General features: G+C 35.5%; 2 protein-coding genes across 2 annotated transcripts; both read left to right on the forward strand.

Moving 5' to 3' along the window:
* The first annotated feature begins 429 nt into the window (after window positions 1–429).
* Window positions 430–1,389, forward strand: LOC109568947 (olfactory receptor 51L1-like). The gene has a single exon (XM_019974297.2). The coding sequence runs from the start codon at window positions 430–432 to the stop codon at window positions 1,387–1,389; it is 960 nt and encodes a 319-aa protein (XP_019829856.2).
* Window positions 1,390–14,482: 13,093 nt separating this feature from the next.
* On the forward strand, window positions 14,483–15,526 carry LOC109568948 (olfactory receptor 52A1). The gene has a single exon (XM_019974299.2). It carries the CDS (start codon window positions 14,588–14,590, stop codon window positions 15,524–15,526), a length of 939 nt encoding a protein of 312 aa, XP_019829858.2. The 5' UTR covers window positions 14,483–14,587.
* Window positions 15,527–20,141: the final 4,615 nt, after the last annotated feature.

Consider the following 20,141-nt stretch of genomic DNA (forward strand, 5'->3'; position numbering starts at 1 on the left):
GCAGTCCCAGAGTCAGATATAACTGAGCGCCTAAGCACAGCATAGCACATAAGACCAGTAACTCTGGCCAAGATTGTTCTAAAGAAAAGTATAAAATTAATAATATAATCTACAATGGTTTTGTATGTGCTGCTCTGGGGGCAGTGTCTTTAGAAGGAAATTGTGTATATTTAGACAGCTTGTTAATAGTTCTTCATCTGAGGAGAAGGGAAAGTCCTTATAGTTATAAAACTGAATGTTTTCTGTAATTGATGACACTCAGCAGTGAAACGAAGAAAAACAAAGCAAAACTGTGAGGGTGAATCTAGGAGAGATTATAGGACAGACTGAAGTTTTGTTTTGTTTTTGTGACACAGGTGGTGATCTTATCATTTGTTCCCCCTCTGAAGTGTGATTGTGAATTGGTATTGTGGTTTAACAGTAAGCCCTATGGAAACTGCAAACTCCAGCAATATCCTGGCCTCCACCTTCTATCTCACAGGTATCCCTGGATATGAGGAATTTCACCACTGGATTTCCATCCCATTCTGTCTCCTCTACCTTATTGGAATCATGGGTAACTGTACTATCCTACATGTTGTCTGGACAGACCCCAGGCTCCATGAGCCCATGTACTACTTCTTGGCCATGCTTTCTCTCACTGACATGGGCATGTCCTTGCCCACAGTGATATCACTCTTCAGGGTGCTGTGGTCCATTTCCAGGGAGATCCAGTTCAATACCTGTGTGGTCCAAATGTTTTTCATTCACACTTTCTCCTTCACTGAATCATCTGTGGTCTTGGCCATGGCCCTTGACCGATATGTGGCCATCTGCCACCCACTAAGATATGCCACCATTCTCACTCCTACACTTATCACTAAAATTGGAATTGTAGCCCTGCTTAGAAGTGCCTTTGCCATGATTCCACTTCTAGCCCGGCTGGCTTTCTTTCCCTTCTGCCACTCTCACGTCCTTTCTCATTCTTACTGTCTACATCAGGACATGATCCGCCTTGCTTGTGCTAACACTAAGTTTAATGTTATTTATGGGTTAGTTCTGATCACTTTGCTGTGGGGAATGGACTCTCTGGGTATTTTTGTGTCTTATGTTTTCATCCTTCACTCAGTATTAAAAATTTCATCTCAGGAGGGGAGATTTAAGGCCCTCAACACATGTGCATCCCACATCTGTGCTGTACTTATTCTTTATGTGCCTATGATTGGGCTCTCTATTGTCCGTCGTTTTGCTAAACACTCATCCCCCCTCATCCACATCTTCATGGCTCATATCTACCTGCTAGTTCCACCTGTGCTCAACCCAGTCATCTATAGTGTGAAGACAAAGCAGATCCGCCAAGGAGTTCTGTGCCTTCTTTTCCCCCTAAGAATCAGTTCTTCTGTGATGTAGACATGTCATCAAGTCAATGATGGCATCAACCTTAAGTGTGAAAATACATAGTGAATGTCTATACTCCATGTTGGCACCAGAGTTACCAATAAAAGATTACTTTATAAAGAGAAATAGAACTGACCGTTGATCTAAAGGAGAGAATTGATGTCCACTGGAATTATAAAGCCTGACTTGGCATGTGCTTCATAAACCTCCTTTAAGTATGAAATTGTTGGAGTGAAGTTTTGGAAATCATTTCCATCTGTTGTCTCTCATTTCTAATCCTAACCATGATTCAAGGTTACCCATCCATGACATTTTCCCTGAGTAGTCTAAATCTTTTTTTTTTTTGCTTCTTGACATACTGTATTTGCCCACAATTATTATATTACCTTTCTCATAAGTGTGTTTATAAATCTGCTGAAGTTTCCTATATTAAAGATTGAAAAAATCATATGTTGATATAAGAGCTTATTACAGCTCACAGCATTTTATCTATCTTCATGGTGCATTAGTAGCATATTTTAAAATTTTATACACATGTTCACTCTTTTCTGAGGAAATTTAGTTTCACCAGGAATAGAAACAGTCAACCTTCATAGTCTGTTTGTTTTTACTTAATTTTCAGAAATAATTTTAATCTTTCAGAAAGCTGCAACTCAGAACCTTTTGAAATCCCTGAGATAATGTCTTGTGAAGTCAGAGTTTATAATCCATTGGATTAAATGTATCTAAGAATAATTTAGGATATAATATTCAAATGTAAAAATTCTAAGTCACTAAAGTATAACCACTTACATTTGTGATAGCAAGAAACAAAATATAAAGCTTTTTATCCAGGACTCTTAGCATACAAACTCTTTTCATATAACTCAAATGATCTAGTTTCATGTATGCATAGAGTTGTATAAAAAACTGATACTTCTCATTGAAATTTCTTAATTCACATGTCTACACTTTTTCAAAGACAAGTAAATTAAGCAGGAAAAAAAGATTTAAGAATGCTTTATAACTTTCAGTATGTATATTGGTTTTAATAATAAGTAATATGTTTTCTCAGATCTTACTCTATCTACTGTAGGAACTGTGTCTCATACAGCTTGCTACTTGTGAGAATGAACACTACGTTGGTTAAATTATGCACTTAATAATTATTGAATACATAATTGATTAATAAATGAATCAATCATTGGATATAGAAGAACTAGTTGTTTTGCATTTTTTAAAAAGTCTTGGAGAGAAAGATTTCACCTGTCATGAGCCCACATTTCATATAACAAAAGAGGTATTATTAACTTAAAATTATATTTCAAATGTCAAGCATGTGACAGACATCTTCACATGACTTATTTCTTTTGCCTAGTTTAAATGCAATTTCTAATTACCCTTCTCCTTCAGCATATTCACTTTGACCAAAGGGATATCAAGTAAAAATAAAGCGAGATATATGAACATCAGACTTAGTTAATATTTCCTGAAGTAGATAAGAAAAATAAAATTAATAGAAATAAATTTTAGAAGAAAATGTGAACATTATCATCTGCTGTATGTCATATAAATAGCATTTAACTATAGCCATTCTATAAAACATTCAAATTTAAAATATATTTTTAGTGTCTGCTTGCTGAACACACCTATTATAATGCTTCTGCTCCAAAAAATGAAAAAAAAATTATCATTTTTTTGGCTAACAGAAATATATTTAAACTATTGAATGTTAGACTTTTCATTTCACTCACAAAGAAAAATATACAAATGAATATCTAAATAATGCAAGCCAACTTTTGACTTTACGTATTATTATCCTCTAATGTTTCTTAAGATGTATTATGAGTTACATTATATTCATAAAGTATACATTACTAAAAGCATTCAGAAAACACATAGTCTCAAAATTAAGATAACTCTTCCAGCGAAATATAGTCAGTGAAGACATGAGTGATTGAATAAACAAATGAATGAATAGCATTTTTTATTATGCTATGATCGCAAGTTTGTATAATGAATTGAGAACAGAAATACTATTTTGTTTTTAAAAATTTAATGAAAGCTGAAATCCCAGCAAATAGATAGTGCTATTGAAAGAGGAAGGCCTCTTGTTTTTCCGTAAATTCACAATAATATGATCTAAGCATCTATCTTATTTGTACATGGGTTTATAAATTGAGGCACTCTTACTCATATTGTAATATATAGTAATGTTGAGTTGTTAAGTTGTATCTGACTCTTTGTGACCCCATGGACTATAGCACCCCATGGACTATAGATGGTGTTCCTCACCATCTCCCAGAGTTTGCCCAAGTTCATGTCCATTGAAAAGCTAGAAACATCCAACCATCTCATCCTCTGCTGTCCTTTTCTCCTTCTGATTTCAATCATTCCTAGCATCAGGGTCCTTTCCAATGAGTTGGCTGTTAAATCAGGTGGCCAATGTATTGGAGCTTCAGCTTCAGCATCAGTCCTTCCAATGAGTTATTCAGTGTTGATTTCCCTTAGGATAGACTGATTTGATCTCCTTTCTGCCCAAGAGACTCTCAAGAATCTTCTCCAGCACCAAATTTGAAAAGATCAATTCTTCAGTGTTCAGTCTTCTTTAAGGTCCAACTCTTACATCCATACATGACTACTGGAAAAACTATGGCTTTGATTATATGGACCTTTGTTGGCAAAGTGATGTCTTTGCTTTTTATTGTTTGATAAAGTCATGAATATTTATTTGCCTTCTAAAAGCATTCTCTGCCTACCTGAAGAATCTATAAGATATCTAGAAGGCCAAATAATAATTTATCATTGTGTTCCAATCCCCTATCATTAGGCAAACATGCAATGATATTGTTTTCATTGTGTCAAATGTTAGTCTTTGAACTATGCATTGATCATCTTTATGCTGCAGAAAGCCCTTTGTAGCAAAACATGATAGCAAGCAAAAAATCAGAGCAGAGCATGTCAGTATCCAGTTTACCATCTAAGTATTTAGCTTTTTTTTTCTATATAAAATGTTGCTGCAAAATATTTAATTAGCATTCTTAGTCATTCACTCATTCAACTGAATAAATATTAAAACATAATTTCCTTAAAAAAAAAACAAACCTATAACATGGATAAGTATGTGATTACACGGAATACCTAGAAACAGCCATATATATTTATAAAAAGAATTATAAATATTTTCAAGACAGTCAAAATGCTTCAAGCATTTGACCATGTATATATTTCTATTATGTTCATGATGCACTTTTTTACTGTTTGATGCCGGAGAAATATTTTAGCTCCTGTATAAATCAAGAGATGAATATTTTCTAGTGGAGATAAGGAGTTACTTTGCAGTAATTATGTTATGAGAGTTCATAGATGATAAAGTTTGTCCTAGTACAATGGAATGCAACTAGCAAGAATATTTAGTGTAGGAAGAGCTAAACTAGGACAATTGCATGTGCTAAATATAAACACGCCACATGAATCCAGTGAACAGAATCCAGACCACTTATCATACTTTCCTTTTCTTCAGAATTGCCCTGACACAATTTCATCCCCATTAAATTAGAATAAGGGATATAATTGTTTGGTCCAGGTTGAATAATCTGACCCAATATATTGAAATTATGCATCTTATCCAACAGTTATTGTAGCTAAGACCAGATAGTGTCACCAGATTCAATAAAGAGGTCATCCATTCCTGCTGGTGAGGTCTTATAGAAGGCTGACTTTAATCCTACCTGAGATATAGATATTCAAATTATCCTTAGCTGTCATGACATCCACAGAATGTTACCATGAAATATCCTGCTTTTTGTTTTCTTTATCTAACCAAAGGTAATTTCTATTGTTTGTCACCAAAAGAATCTTTAATACACTAAGGTATTGAAAGAGATAAGAAATTCATATTTTGTGGAAGCAAAAGGAAAGTTTTTTGATAGGAAAGGAAATGAAATATTTAAATTGTAGGTCATATATACTGCATAAGGTATATTGGGGGTTTGTTACATAAAATCATTAGCATTTTTATTAAGATACTTATCCATTCAAGAAATGTTTATTAATTATGTGTATATTCTGGGCCCTGTGGATGTTATGGTAAGAATAGAATCAAAAAAAATTCGTGAATATATAGAGTTTACATTTTGTCCTATCCATAGCAAATTGAAGTAGAAAAGGCATTATTTGTTATCCAAAGGATATTTACATGTATGTAGCTACAGTGGCACGTTACCTTAATATGTTCAGATAATTCTTGGTGGTACTTGAGCAATACCTTGTTAGCTTCCTTTTTACCCAATATTAGGAAAATAACATTTAGAAATACAAATTTTTAAAGATTTATTCATTGCATAGATGTTGCAGGAGTAAATCTGTCCAGATTTATTTAGGTAAATAAATATTTATTTATTTAGTTTGATCAGCCTCTTCATTTTTAGGAGAGGAGATTGGGGTACAGAAATATTAATGTTTTACTAATACATTAGTGGTTAAGCCAGGGATAGAGCTGTGTTTTTGAGAATCTTTTGAGTATATGTCCCATTTCTAATTCTCATCCTCTTCATATGTAAAATTAGATACTTTAATTCAATTATCAAAAGCAGATGTATATTTGGGGGGAGGTTTTCGCTTAAAAAGTGCCCCCCAAATTAAAAAAAAGTTAAAGAAAAACCTGGTGTGGCTCAAGATTTATTTGTTTCTCTCTCTTTTTTTTTTTCTTACTTTAATATTGCAACTTAATCATGGCTATGTACTTGTCATGACTGGGGCAGCGGGGTTACTAGCAGAGGCTAACTGCAGTTAAACTACACAAATTGGAAGTAAATTGCCACACATTTACTTTGAAGTGTACAAAACTCCCTGTATAGCACAGGGAGCTCTGCTCAGTATCATGCAACAACCTCAATGGGAAAAGAATTTCAAAAACAATAGATACATATGCATAACTGAATCTCTTTGTTGCACATGTGAAACTATCACAACTTTGTTAATCAGATATACTCCAATATAAAATAAAAAGTTAAAGAAAAATATGAATATAATGTTCATCCATAATATTCTAGAGAATACAGAAATATTCAATTTTGAAAAGTACTGTTTGCTTTGTTAGTTTTCAGTTTGTCTTTTAGTGCACTGTTATGAGAAAAATAATGGTTGTTTTTTGTTTATGTAAAAGACTCTGAGTTTATGTTTGTGACTCTTGCCTTTCAGAATGGTCACCATTGATGCCCACACACATGCCTATAGCTCAGTCTGCCTGAACAGCTCTGCCCTTGTCAGATGAGTTCCTTTATGCTGCCTTTCTTCTGAGTTCCCTGTGATGGTAATTTTTTAATTACAATATCCCTGCCTTTCCCATCAGTCTTATTTGCAAATTATTGTTAATTAACTTGTTCTAGTTACAGTGGAGAATGTATATTATTTCAGAAATAAGGATGGGAAGAAACATCACATTTAATAATCATATTGATCAATGATGATAAGTAAATGATCCCTATCATATATACATTAAGGTTGACATTAAACACAATACATTTATGTATATCATAATTCAAATTTTGAAGTAAAAATAACTATCAGAGTCAGCCATGGGCAGTAGTAGTCCCCATTTTATACAACAGCAAAGTAGGTTTGGGGAATTTTAAATTTTATGTAAGTTGAGTTTTTTTTTTTCTCCATAAATATTTCTAAGAAAAGTTTCCCAGTATTTAAGTCTCTTTAAAATCTCATATTGTAAGTTATCCTCTCAGTTTCTTTATTCTAAAAACTGACTGGAAGACACAAACTGAAAGGAACCCATGTAAATAACAGTGAAAAAAGAAAACTGAAAAAAAGTGATTCATGAAATGTCAAAGTCAAAATGCTATTTTTACACATTCAGTCTTTAATTAAGTTAAAATATATAATTTTAACTTATAATTGGAAATGTGTTATTAATTCTTGGTGAGACGTGGTATTATTAATCCTGGTGTTATTAATCCTGAGACAGTTAAGCATCTGCCTGCAATGTGGGAGACCTGGCTTCGATCCCTGGGTTGGGCAGATCCCCTAGAGAAGGAAATGGCAACCCACTCCAGTACTCTTGCCTGGAAAATCTCATGGAAAGAGGAGACCAGTAGGCTACAGTTTTCAGTTCAGTTCAGTTCATTTCAGTCGCTCAGTCATGTCCAACTCTTTGCGACCCCATGAATCACAGCATGCCAGGCCTCCCTTTCCATCACTATCTCCTGGAGTTCACTCAAACTCATGTCCATTGAGTCGGTGATGCCATCCAGCCATCTCATCCTCTGTCATCCCCTTCTCCTCCTGCCTCTAATCCCTCCCAGCATCACAGTCTTTTCCAATGAGTCAACTCTTTGCCTGAGGTGGCCAAAGTACTGGAGTTTCAGCTTTAGCATCATTCCTTCCAAAGAAATCCCAGGGCTGATCTCCTTTAGAATGGACTGGTTGGATCTCCTTGCAGTCCAAGGGACTCTCAAGAGGCTTCTCAAACACCACAGTTCAAAAGCATCAATTCTTCGGCTCTCATCTTTCTTCACAGTCCAACTCTCATATCCATACAGGACCACTGGGAAAATCATAGCCTTGACTAGACGGACCTTTGTTGGCAAAGTAATGTTTCTGCTTTTCAATATGCTATCTAGGTTGGTCATAACTTTTCTTCCAAGTAGTAAGTGTCTTTTAATTTCATGGCTGAAGTCACCATCTGCAGTGATTTTGGAACCCCCAAATATAAAGTCTGACACTGTTTCCCCATCTATTTGCCATGAAGTGATGGGACCAGATGCTATGATCTTCGTTTTCTGAATGTTGAGCTTTAAGCCAACTTTTTCACTCTCCTCTTTTCACTTTCATCAAGAGGCTTTTCAGTTCCTCTTCACTTTCTGCCATAAGGGTGGTGTCATCTGCATATCATTTTATGGGTTCGTAGAGTCGGACACGGCTGAGCGACTTCACTTTCACTGTACTATTAATGTATTATGTGCATATGTGTGACTATACATCTATATACATGGTATATGTATATGCATATATATGGGGCTTCCCTGGTGGCTCAGATAGTAAAGAATCTGCTTGCAGTGCAGGAAACACAGGTTTGATCCTTGAGTCAAGAGGATCCCCTGAGGAAGAGAATGGCTACCCACTCCAGTATTGTTGCATGGAGAACTCCAGGGACAGAAGAGCCTGGTAGGCTGTAGTCCATGGGGTTTCAAAGAGTTGGACATGATTGAGTGACTAACACCTTCCCTTTTTTCATACATATATATGGGCTTCCATGGTGGCTCAGTGGTAAAGAACCCACCTGCCAATGCAAGAGATGTGGGTTTGATCCCTGGATTGGGAAGATCCCCTGGAGAAGATAATGGCAACCCATTGTAGTATTCTTGCCTGGGAAATCCCATGGACAGAGGAGCTTGATGGGCTACAGACTATAGGGTAGCAAAAAGTTGGAGGAAGTTAGTAAATCAACAACTATATATATATATATATATATATATATATTTAATAAGCACATGTGGTAAGTTGCTTCAGTTGTTTCTCAAAGAGTTGGGTACAACTTGACAACTGAACAGCAAATATATACATATAAAACCTTTATAATTTGCAGATTCAGTGTTTGTAAACTCACCTAATTGTTAAAATTTATTTGAAATATCAAAATCAACACTCACAGTGTCTTCATTGTCATTGGTAATTGTGCACAGATCAGCAAAATATTTGAACTGTCCAATGCACATGTTCCCATATCCACAGGATGATGTTCTGCCTTCTTGTTTCAGATCTTATACTATAAATGAGTACCCTTTCTTGCAGTCTTTTTATAATGTGTTTTTTTTCTCATTTTTGTGCTTCCAGTGGTGATTTTTCTGTATAAAATGGCCCCCAAGCAAAGGGGAAGTTGCCTCCCAGTCTCTGGTTTTATTTTACTCTTTCTATAGCATGCTAGGGCTTCCCTGGTGGCTCAGAGGGTAAAGCGTCTGCCTGCAATGCAGGAGACCTAGGCTTGATCCCTGGTTTGGGAAGATCCCCTGGAGAAGGGCATGTCAAACCACTCCAGTACTCTTACCTGGAAAATCCCATGGACAGAGAAGCGTGGTAGGCTACAGTCCATAATGTTGCAAAGAGTTGGACATGACTGAGTGACTTCACTTTCACTTTTCATAGCATGTTAACCAATATTTTTGATTTTCATGAAGTCTGATATTGATCAGTTGATACTTTTGTTTTATGTTTTTTGGTCCTTTCTAAGAAATCTTTGCATAACGTGATCACAAAAATGCTGTTTTCTCCTGGCAATTGTATAATTTTAGATCTTACATTTAGGTTTATAATCAATTTCAAGTTATGATTATTTGTTAAGAAGAAAACTAATTTTTTAAAATGACTACCCTGTTGTTTAAACATTATTTGTATAAAAGACTATTTTCCATTGAATTATCTCAGCATTGTTTTTGAGACTCAATTGATTTTTTAATATAGGGATTAATAATGACTTCATAATGTATGGATTTGGGCACTTCAGCAGATTTTGGAGATAAAAGTCACTCAATGACTAGCTTTTTTAAAATAAGAAATGAACAGAAAATAGGTCTTAAGTCTTACTCTGCTGAGGGCCTAGTTTGCAAGATTGATGGATGCTTCATAATGAATACATACCCACAATTTTGGTTAAAAAGTTAAAATTTATGGCACCCTATATTAAAGAATATTGAATTACTTTTAAAAAGTAAACAAGAAAACAGAAAACAAAGAAAGAAAGAAAGTGAAAGCCAACAAACAAAAGGATTGACAGGCATGAATGTATTTCCAAATGTTGAAATAAAGAAAAACACTTGTTATCCTTCTGGGAGTAAAATTAACTGGGGACAGTTTTTCAAAGAATATTCAGCATGAACTGAAATCTGGATAAGATATGCTAGCCTTCTCTAATGGGAACAGAGTGAAGAAAATGAAAAAAAAATGTGTGCAATATTATTCTAGTAGATGACATATTGGAGATAACAGAATTCTTTTGAGTAGATAAAATAACTGTTGTATTTGTATAGCTTGAACGTCAGGATCCAGGAAAGAACTTTTAGAGTCACCAAAATTTAAACACAATTATTAGGAGAGAATAGATGGGACACAACATGGTAAATTAGGAAATAAAAAATAGGCTGAAGAGAAGTATAGTTGTCAGTAAAATCTCTGAATCAGTTCCATTCAACATGAGTCAGTATAATGTTTTCATTCTCCTTCACAGAAGAATTTCTGGAAAGAGAATTTAGATCTTTCACTTTTCATCACTATCTCTCATTCACCCTGAAATCCACTGTCAGTACTTTCCTCCAGCCCACAGAAAAGATTTGTCCTAAATTTGCCAACATATCCAAATTACATCAACTATGTCTAAAAGTTCAGTTCAGTTCAGTTCACTTCAGTCGCTCATTCATGTCCGACTCTTTGAGACCCCATGAATCACAGCAAGCCAGGCCTCCCTGTTAGTTACATATAATAAAGTCTAGAAACTGGGTAAAATACATCAAAGAGAAAGGTATCATATGCATAAGACTTTCTAAGAATGTATTACTTGCACACATGATAAAAGTTATACTAATTAATCTCTCTGCATTTCCAAAAATTTGAAGAAATACTTTTCTTCATTAACAGAATATGAAATGATTCCTTCATATATCTGACACACATAACAACTTCTTTTGAAGGAAGAGATGAGCAACAGAAGGGAAGTTATAAATGGAGGGGTGGAAAAAATATAGTCATGTGTGCAACCAGTTACTCAGAACTCCAACTGGTAGGATTTAGAAATGTCCACCACAATTGGTCACTCTGAGAAATTCACCAAAAAAAATTTTCCTGAATGTACAAAAATAGTCTCAATAAAATACAAATCAAAGGAGTGAGACTGCAGGAAATAAGTGCATAATAAAAGAACATTATGGATACAGATTTTTCTTCCCAAATTGTCTGATTGAAAGGGAGTATTCCAGGTTATTTACTTAAGTAGAATTCATTAGCAAAGAAACATGTCTATAATAGTAGTAGACTTTATGTTTGCTTTTTCCTTTGAGAAATGAGGAAGGCAGAAAAAGAACTTGGCTTATTAAATGAACACTGGTATATATAAATATCTCTTATGTAGAATGTTATGCAAAAGAAAAAAAAAGAGCAAGGAGATATCTGTAAGTTGTAGTAATAATTTCAGGGATATTAAGTATGGATGAACCCAAGAGGACATAACTAAACTTTGGTGGGTCCCTTGTGGTTTAACTGGTGGCTAATAAGCCCCTCATTTTATGTTTATAAATCCTCTTTCTCCACACATTTATTAGAGAATGTTAAACTAATGTTTAGCAGCTTTCTTCTTCAATTCAAGCTGAATAAATTGCTGCTATGCCTCCAAGTAATACAGATATTGCCTTTGGTTTTATTAGAGAATGAATACAAAAACATGATCAGACAAACTTACAAAAGATGGAATATGTCTATTACAGAGACAAGAGAAAAAACATGAAAGGCTGTCCCAGAGATATCTACTCATCGCAGATGGCTCCACCACCAAATGGATTCGTGTTCCTGACATTGACTGTGTGCTGTTACAGGGAGTCCAGATAGAATGAAGAGGGACTGAGAACACATAACACACAGGAATAAGCAGAGTCTGTGTTATAAATGTTGAGAGATGTCAATATGAAGAACTGACAATACTTTTCAGATATCTGGAAAAAGCAGAATGGGCACTCAACAATTAGCAAGTAAGTCTCACTGTTCCCAAGTTTACCTCTGTAATGTTTCATTGTCAGCTTTTTCAACAGTAGTCACTTCATCCATTCAACTCTGCACTCAATCATGTACTTCCCACCTGCCAATCCACTATCTGTAATTATCAGATCATGCTCAAATATTGCTCCTACTTCTTCAGAAAGTTAAATACTGTGGATTTCCATTATCATTCGGAATATGTTTTAGAAGGAACAACGACTATTGTTAGAGTTAGGTATGCATGGATTGATATACGATTAGTTATTGGGGAGCAAACCTATGGATATCCAATTGTTCATTTTAATGACTGCTGTTGCTGCTGCTGCTGCTGCTGCTGCTGCATCGCTTCAGTGTGTCCGACTCTGTGCGACCCCATAGACGGCAGCCCACCAGGCTTCCCCATCCCTGGGATTCTCCAGGCAAGAACACTGGAGTGGGTTGCCATTTAATGACTAGTCTATCATAAATCTATGTCGACTGATACAAGCTATAGCATTAAACGGAGAAGGCAATGGCACCGCACTCCAGTACTCTTGCCTGGAAAATCCCATGGACGGAGGAGCCTTGTGGGCTGCAGTTCATGGGGTCCCTAAGAGTCGGACACGACTGAGCGACTTCACTTTCACTTTTCACTTTCATGCATTAGAGAAGGAAATGGCAACCCACTCCAGTGTTCTTGCCTAGAGAATCCCAGGGACGGGGGAGCCTGGTGGGCTGCCGTCTATGGGGTCGCACAGAGTCAGACACGACTGAAGCGACTTAGCAGCAGCAGCATAGCATTAAAATGACCTCTTGAGTCTTCCATTTGTGGTTTGGCAGCAGGAACCACAGCTGCTTCCTGCATTACTGCCCCATTTGTTGACATTCAGTGTAGGGTTAACTGATTATGAGTTTACTTACATGAAGCAATTTTATTGGAGAGTCTATGAAGGAATGAAAAAAACCTAACCCTATTTCCACAAACTTACAAACATTTCTCTAATGTTCAGTTTGATAATTTCTTGATTTAAAATATGCAGTGCTTAACAGGAAATGATTTTGATCAGGTTAAGTTCAGTTTAGTCGCTCAGTTGTGTCTGACTCTTTGATCAGGTTAGCAAATTTAATATAATGGGTAAGGTCCAAAGTTTTCAAAAAAATCATTTGTCAGTGAATTGAGTAATGATTACATTTTTTCACGTGTTGTAAATTTCTCTTCTTAAACATTTCTGAAATCCTGAGGTGAGCTTTCTGTTTCCTGTGTGTAGTTCTATATTTGACATCTTTTAAGAAGCATGGGAGAAGGCAATGGCACCCCACTCCAGTACTGTTGCCCTGAAAATCCCATGGATGGAGAAGCCTGGTAGGCTGCAGTCCATGGGGTCGCACAGAGTCGGACATGACTGAAGTGACTTAGCAGCAGCAGCAGCAAGGAGCATATCCTTCCATCCCTTCATTTTCTATTGAATTGTTATGCCTGAGCTCAGAAAAAATGGCTCAAGTGTTTCAGACTATCTATTTTAAATGAAAAATCAGTGAGCTTAAATTAGTTAAATCTCATGCTAATGACAACTCTGAAAGGTTTAAACTCAAAAGAGAAGACTATTAAATTTACATTTCCCCATGTTCTTATATCCTTAGACCATTAAGAATGAGACCTCTTACCTCTCTATTCAGTTGCTACTGTATTTCTTATCTCCTAAAGGTCCACTGTACTTATTTTGTATGTGTATTCAGTAATGTATTTTATTCATTTTAAATACAAAATCTTAGTTATTTCAGCTGTTGGAAAAATAGGCAAATCTAATGCAGTTTTACTAGAAATGTAAAAAGGTGGCAAGAAACTTTGGATTTGAGTGATCTTTTCTAAAACTGTCCCTTCACATTCCTCTGAAAGATATCTAGTCTTCAACAGATATATAATATAGATCACTACATAAACAAATATATTTTTATTTCAGGTGACAAGCTTATCTAGGTCTAGTCTCTTTCTTGGATAGCATTCTGCACTAATAATGGTCAAGTCTGAGATTTTGCCAGTCCAAACTGACTGTTTTAGACTGAGAAACGACTGAGAATAACAGAGTACTAAAGCAGAAACTGGAATGTGGAATATGGAGCGAATTATCAACCTCTGCCTAAAATGTAGCTGCCAGCAAAATAAACAAGCATACTGTTTTTGTCCACAGGTCTGAAGTGAAATAACAGATGAGTCAGTAGTTGATCCTCTTACTCGGAAATTTGACTGGTTCTATCTAATGCAGTGGCAAATCACATTTTTAGGGCTTGTCTGTCTTTAGATGTCTGTCTTTAAAAAATGATGTATCATTATGGATCTGTCTTTTACCTCTATATTTGAATGAGGCAGATGACATGGTCTTAGTGTTCTGGCAAAAATCATGCATTCAATATTGTGACTTTGGATGAAAATAGGAATTAAAAGAGGAAGCAGCACTGACTTAGATATTCTTTTGTTTGCATCAGGAGACCCTAGGACACTATGTCCATTTCCAACATCACAGTCTTCATGCCCTCTGTGTTGACACTGATAGGGATCCCAGGCCTAGAGTCTGTGCAATGTTGGATTGGGATTCCATTCTGTATTATGTATCTCATTGCTATGATCGGAAATTCTTTGCTTCTGATCATCATCAAATCAGAGCCCAGCCTCCATGAGCCCATGTACATTTTCCTAGGCATGCTAGGGGTAACTGATATTGCACTTCTTACCAGTGTTGTGCCCAAGATGCTTGGAATCTTCTGGTTTCACATACCAGAGATATATTTCAACTCCTGCTTGCTTCAAATGTGGCTCATTCACACATTTCAGGGCATAGAGTCAGGCATCTTGCTGGCCATGGCCCTGGACCGCTATGTAGCCATCTGTTATCCACTCAGACATGCTGCCATCTTCACTCCCCACCTCATTTCTCAAATAGCAAGTGCGGTAACACTCAGAGCTGCCCTTCTTGTAGCCCCTTGCCTAGTACTGATAAAATTCCGATTGCAATTTTACCACAAAACAGTCATCTCCCACTCATACTGTGAGCATATGGCCATTGTGAAACTGGCTGCAGGAAATATCCGGGTCAACAAAATCTATGGTTTATTTGTGGCTTTCAACATTGCAGTGTTTGATCTCTCTTTCATTACATTGTCCTATATACAGATATTTATCACAGTTTTTCGTTTGCCCCAGAAGGAGGCTAGGTTGAAAGCATTCAACACTTGTATCGCTCACATCTGTGTCTTCCTCCAGTTCTACTTTCTTGCCTTCTTCTCCTTCTTTGCACATAGGTTTGGTTCTCACATCCCCACTTTTATCCATATTCTCATTTCTAGCATTTACTTGCTGGTCCCTCCATTTCTCAATCCACTTATCTATGGTGCAAAGATGAAGCAGATCCGTATCCAAATGGTAAAAATCTTCCATTCGTAAAATTTACCATAAATAATACTTTGCTGTTTTACTTTTTGTGAATGGTAACGGTTTCACAATATAATAAAACAACATGTTATTTGAGATTCTTGAGTTTTCTGTTTGTTATATTTGTTGTTGTTTTTAATCTGCCAGCATGTTAGATGGTTTTAGGATCCTATTAGCACATGTCAATTCTCTGTTAATAAGATTATGGACTCTACCTCGGTAATGAAAGTAAGAATCAAAAAAGAGGGGAACTGTGAGCATAAATCTTTCCGTTTACTTGCAGATATGGTGATATAATGAACAATTCATAAAGGGGCTTCTAGGTGCAAGTAATGTATTCTCTTCTTCAACTGGGTTGTTACGTATTTATGCTTACTTTGTGAAAAATTATTTAAGCTGTACAATATATTTCTATACATATGTTAGACTTCAACACAAAGTTTTAAAATATTAAGTCAATGAATTCTCAGAAATGAAACAAAACAAAGGAGAAAATGTATCAAGTTAAAGAAATTGCTATAGGTTAAAGAAGTCTAAAAGGACATGAATATTAAATGCACTGTGTATCTGAATTGGATTTGGGGCAAGAAAATAAAGGTATAGAAGTCTTTGAAAACTTGGAATATGGAATACTACTTAGGCTGTAATGTCTTTAGTGCTAAATGTCCCGATATTGGCTATACTACTATATACTATATACTATATACTATATTTCCCTAGGAAAAAGTTAATCTATTAGATTATTAGATTAGAAATATATAACAAAATAGTTAGCTTTAAAGGAATATTATGTCTCTAATTTACTCAAAAACACTTCAGAAAAATAATCTATCCAATTATCTACCTATCAATCCATCTATCTAGTCATTTGTTGAGTGATAAAGCAAAATGGGACAAAATGAAAAATCATTTGTGACCCTGGGTACATTGTATAAGGGAGTTTACTGTACTATTCTTGAAAAAGATTGCACATCAGGATACATTGTATTTTTATCAAGTACTTTTGAAAAATATTCTCAATTTAGAAATAGTTACCGTTATTTACTCATTCAGCCAAGCCAGAAACATCATTTGCTTTTGCTATTGTCCTCAGTTCTATAAAATGTACAGGTCTCAGTGATTATCTCTAAAATAAATTCTCAAATAAATTACCTTCTCTCTATTGTGTGTGTGAGTGTGTTCAGTTGTGTCCGACTCTTTGCAACCCCCTAGACTGTGGTCTGCTAGTTACCCCTGTCCATGAAATTCTCCAGGCAAGCATATAGGATTGGGTAGCCATTTCCTCCTCCAAGGGATCATCTTATTCCTGTTTTCAACCATACATAAGAGCCTATGAAGAAGAAAATAATATTTTTCATCTTTTATTTGCTGGCATTTTTCATACAAATGCTGTGTGGATTTTTCAACAGAAAGTATGAATCTGTATCTTATTCCTGATCTTATGCATATCAATATGTGTAGTTTTTTTACATTCTGAGTGCTCTCCTGCTTTTAGAACTTAGGCATTTCCTTCAAGGAATTTAGACCATTTTCCTTTTTGTCTCTATCCCTTCTAATGGCTCTCATAGCATGTATCACAACATTTTCTCTGTATGTAACTTCTTTTTTCATATAGATCTCATGTGTAATTTATATGTATACTCCTGACCTACACATATATGAAACATTTTAAATATGAACAAATACATATTGCTGAGGATTTAGAAAATGAACGCATGAAAATTCTACCACAACTTTCATAATGAGAATTTATTTTCACAATAGGATAATCTGCATGGTTTCCTAAAGAAGACAAAGCCTTTTCAGGTGACACAATGGTAAAGAATTCCCCTACCAGTGCAGGAGACACAAGAAATGTAGGTTCAATCTCTAGGTCAGGGAGATTCCCTGGAGTAGGAAATATCGACCCACTCCAGTATTATTTCCTGGAAAATTCCATAGACAGAGGAGCCAGGCAGTCTACAGTCCAAGGGGTTGCAAAGAGTTGGACCTGACTGAATGACTAAGCAGGCATGCACTAAAAAACATGTGGAAGAAGAGGTGTTTAATAATTTAATAATTAAATTAATAATTAATCATAATAATTACAAATAATAATAATTTAATCAGATAATATTTCCATAGTTGTAGAATAATTATTCCTACTCTTAAATTATCTTTAATTTCTACACTTTATTTTTAGAACAGTTTAAGTTTTACCAAAAAAAATAGGTAAAAAGTCAAAATTCCCATATAACCTTTCTCTCCTGAATAAATATTTAACTTAGCTACCTTTTTGATCTATTCGAGTCACCACGTTTATTTGGTATATCCTAAATTTAAAAACATGCATCTAGTAATTTTTCTAGTATGTTCTTTCTATAACATACTGACTCAAAATTTTTTTTAAAATTCATTGAGATGCAATTCACATACCATGTAACTCATCCTTTAAAGAGTACAAGTCTCTGGTTTTTGATATGTTCAAAAAATTGCACAACCAATACTACTATCAAATTCCAGAACATTTTCACCATCCCAATAAAGATAGTCCACTCCCATTAGCAGGTACTTCTCATTCTCCTGCCCCATTACAGGGCAACCATCTTTGCCTTTCTGTGTCTGTGCTTTCACTACCTTGGACATCTCATATAAGTCGAATGAAACAATATTTGGCTTTGTATGTCCGGCTCTCTTCTTAGAAAGAAACAATAATGAATAGGTAAGATAAATAAAGATAAGAAAGATGCCTACCTATCAATTAATGTACAGTTCTATCAAGATAATTAAAGATAAGAAAGAAAGAATAATGAACTAAGAGAACACTTAGAATAATGTTCTCAAGGTTTCTTTGGGTTGTACATATATATGCATGTCATTTACCTTTATGCTTAAATGATATTCTATTGTATGATGTACCTGAATATGCTCTTGCACCAAGTAAGCAGATATCTGGCCAAATAAGCTTTTTCATGATCCTTTTCTCTCTGAATGGTAAGGATCACCATCTTAATTTAGACAATTTTACAAAAACAATAGGCATGTTCAGAACCTTCTCATTTTTATTTTTATTTTTCATATTTCATTTAATAATATTTCTTCTAATTTGATGAGTTTTAATAGCCATCTTGTAGTAAAGCTATTAGACTTCAATTTCTAACTGGTTATGATTTCAAATTGTTTTTTCTCTCTTTTGTTTTCTTTTAAAACATTGGGAAATAAGTGCCTTTTCTCAAAATTTGCTGTTTCCTAATTTATTTCACAAAGGCATACATTTCTATTAAAAATGCTTTGGAAATTTTCTTATTGATATTCAGGGTTCAAAGGAACTATAATACATGTGTCAGCAAAACAAAACAAAAATCACATCATTTAGAAAACATATCCCCCACTGTTCTAACAGATTTTAACTAAGTAATATATAAGAATATATATGCCTCTAACATTCTACAGCACTTTCATGGCTTCAGGTTCAAACAGTTTTTGCATATTTTCTAAAAGTATATTGGGAGTCATTCAATAGGTCTATATTGGTCATTGCAATATGTATAGAGAGTATTTAACTTATATGCAGAATACATCATGAGAAACTCTGGGCTGGAAGAAGCACAAGCTGGAATCAAGATTGCCAGGAGAAATATCCATAACCTCAGATATGCAGATGACACCACCCTTATGGCAGAAAGCGAAGAGGAACTAAAAAAGCCTCTTGATGAAAGTGAAAATGGAGACTGAAAAAGTTGGCTTAAAACTCAACATTCGGGAAACGAAGATCATGGCATCTGGTCCCATCACTTCATGGAAAATAGATGGGGAAACAGTGAAAACAGCGTCAGACTTTATTTTTGGGGGCTCCAAAATCACTGCAGATGGTGACTGCAGCCATGAAATTAAAAGATGCTTACTCCTTGGAAGAAAAGTTATGACCAACCTAGATAGCATATTGAAAAGCAGAGACATTACTTTGCCAACAAAGATCCGTCTAGTCAAGGCTATGGTTTTTCCAGTGGTCATGTATGGATGTTAAAGTTGGACTGTGAATAAAGCTGAGCACCAAAGATGCTTTTGAATTGTGGTATTGAAGACTCTTGAGAGTCCCTTGGATGGCAAGGAGATCCAACCAGTCCATTCTGAAGGAGATTAGTCCTGGGTGTTTCAATGTAAGGACTGATGTTGAAGCTAAAACTCCAATACTTTGCCCACCTCATGTGAAGAGTTGACTCATTGGAAAAGACTCTGATGCTGGGAGGGATTGGGGGCAGGAGGAGAAGGGGATGACAGAGGATGAGATGGCTGAATGGCATCACTGACTCGATGGACGTGAGTCTGAGTGAACTCCGGGAGTTGGTGATGGACAGGGAGGCCTGGCGTGCTGCGATTCATGGGGTCACAAAGAGTCAGACACGACTGAGTGACGGAACTGAACTGAACTGAGTGCATAGACTTCAGACTCTGTGGTCCTTACCTCCATCTACTTCATGTACTATCTGAAAAGCAGTAATCTTGATTTTCCTGAAAATATTTCATTTAATCATGGGTTCACCTGTTACTTCAGTGGGCTATTGGCACTCTGATAAGTACTGGTTTTGTGTTTTTGTTTTTTTTTTTTTTCTGGTTCAGATTCTCAGCTACAGCTGATTCTAATCTG

The sequence above is a fragment of the Bos indicus genome, chromosome 15 (genome assembly GCF_029378745.1).
Source record: "Bos indicus isolate NIAB-ARS_2022 breed Sahiwal x Tharparkar chromosome 15, NIAB-ARS_B.indTharparkar_mat_pri_1.0, whole genome shotgun sequence".
Classification (NCBI taxonomy): domain Eukaryota; kingdom Metazoa; phylum Chordata; class Mammalia; order Artiodactyla; family Bovidae; genus Bos; species Bos indicus.

Coding starts and splice junctions, on each gene's coding strand:
- LOC109568947 (XM_019974297.2), top strand. CDS start 430: ATGGAAACTGCAAACTCCAGCAATATCCTGGCCTCCACCTTCTATCTC.
- LOC109568948 (XM_019974299.2), top strand. CDS start 14,588: ATGTCCATTTCCAACATCACAGTCTTCATGCCCTCTGTGTTGACACTG.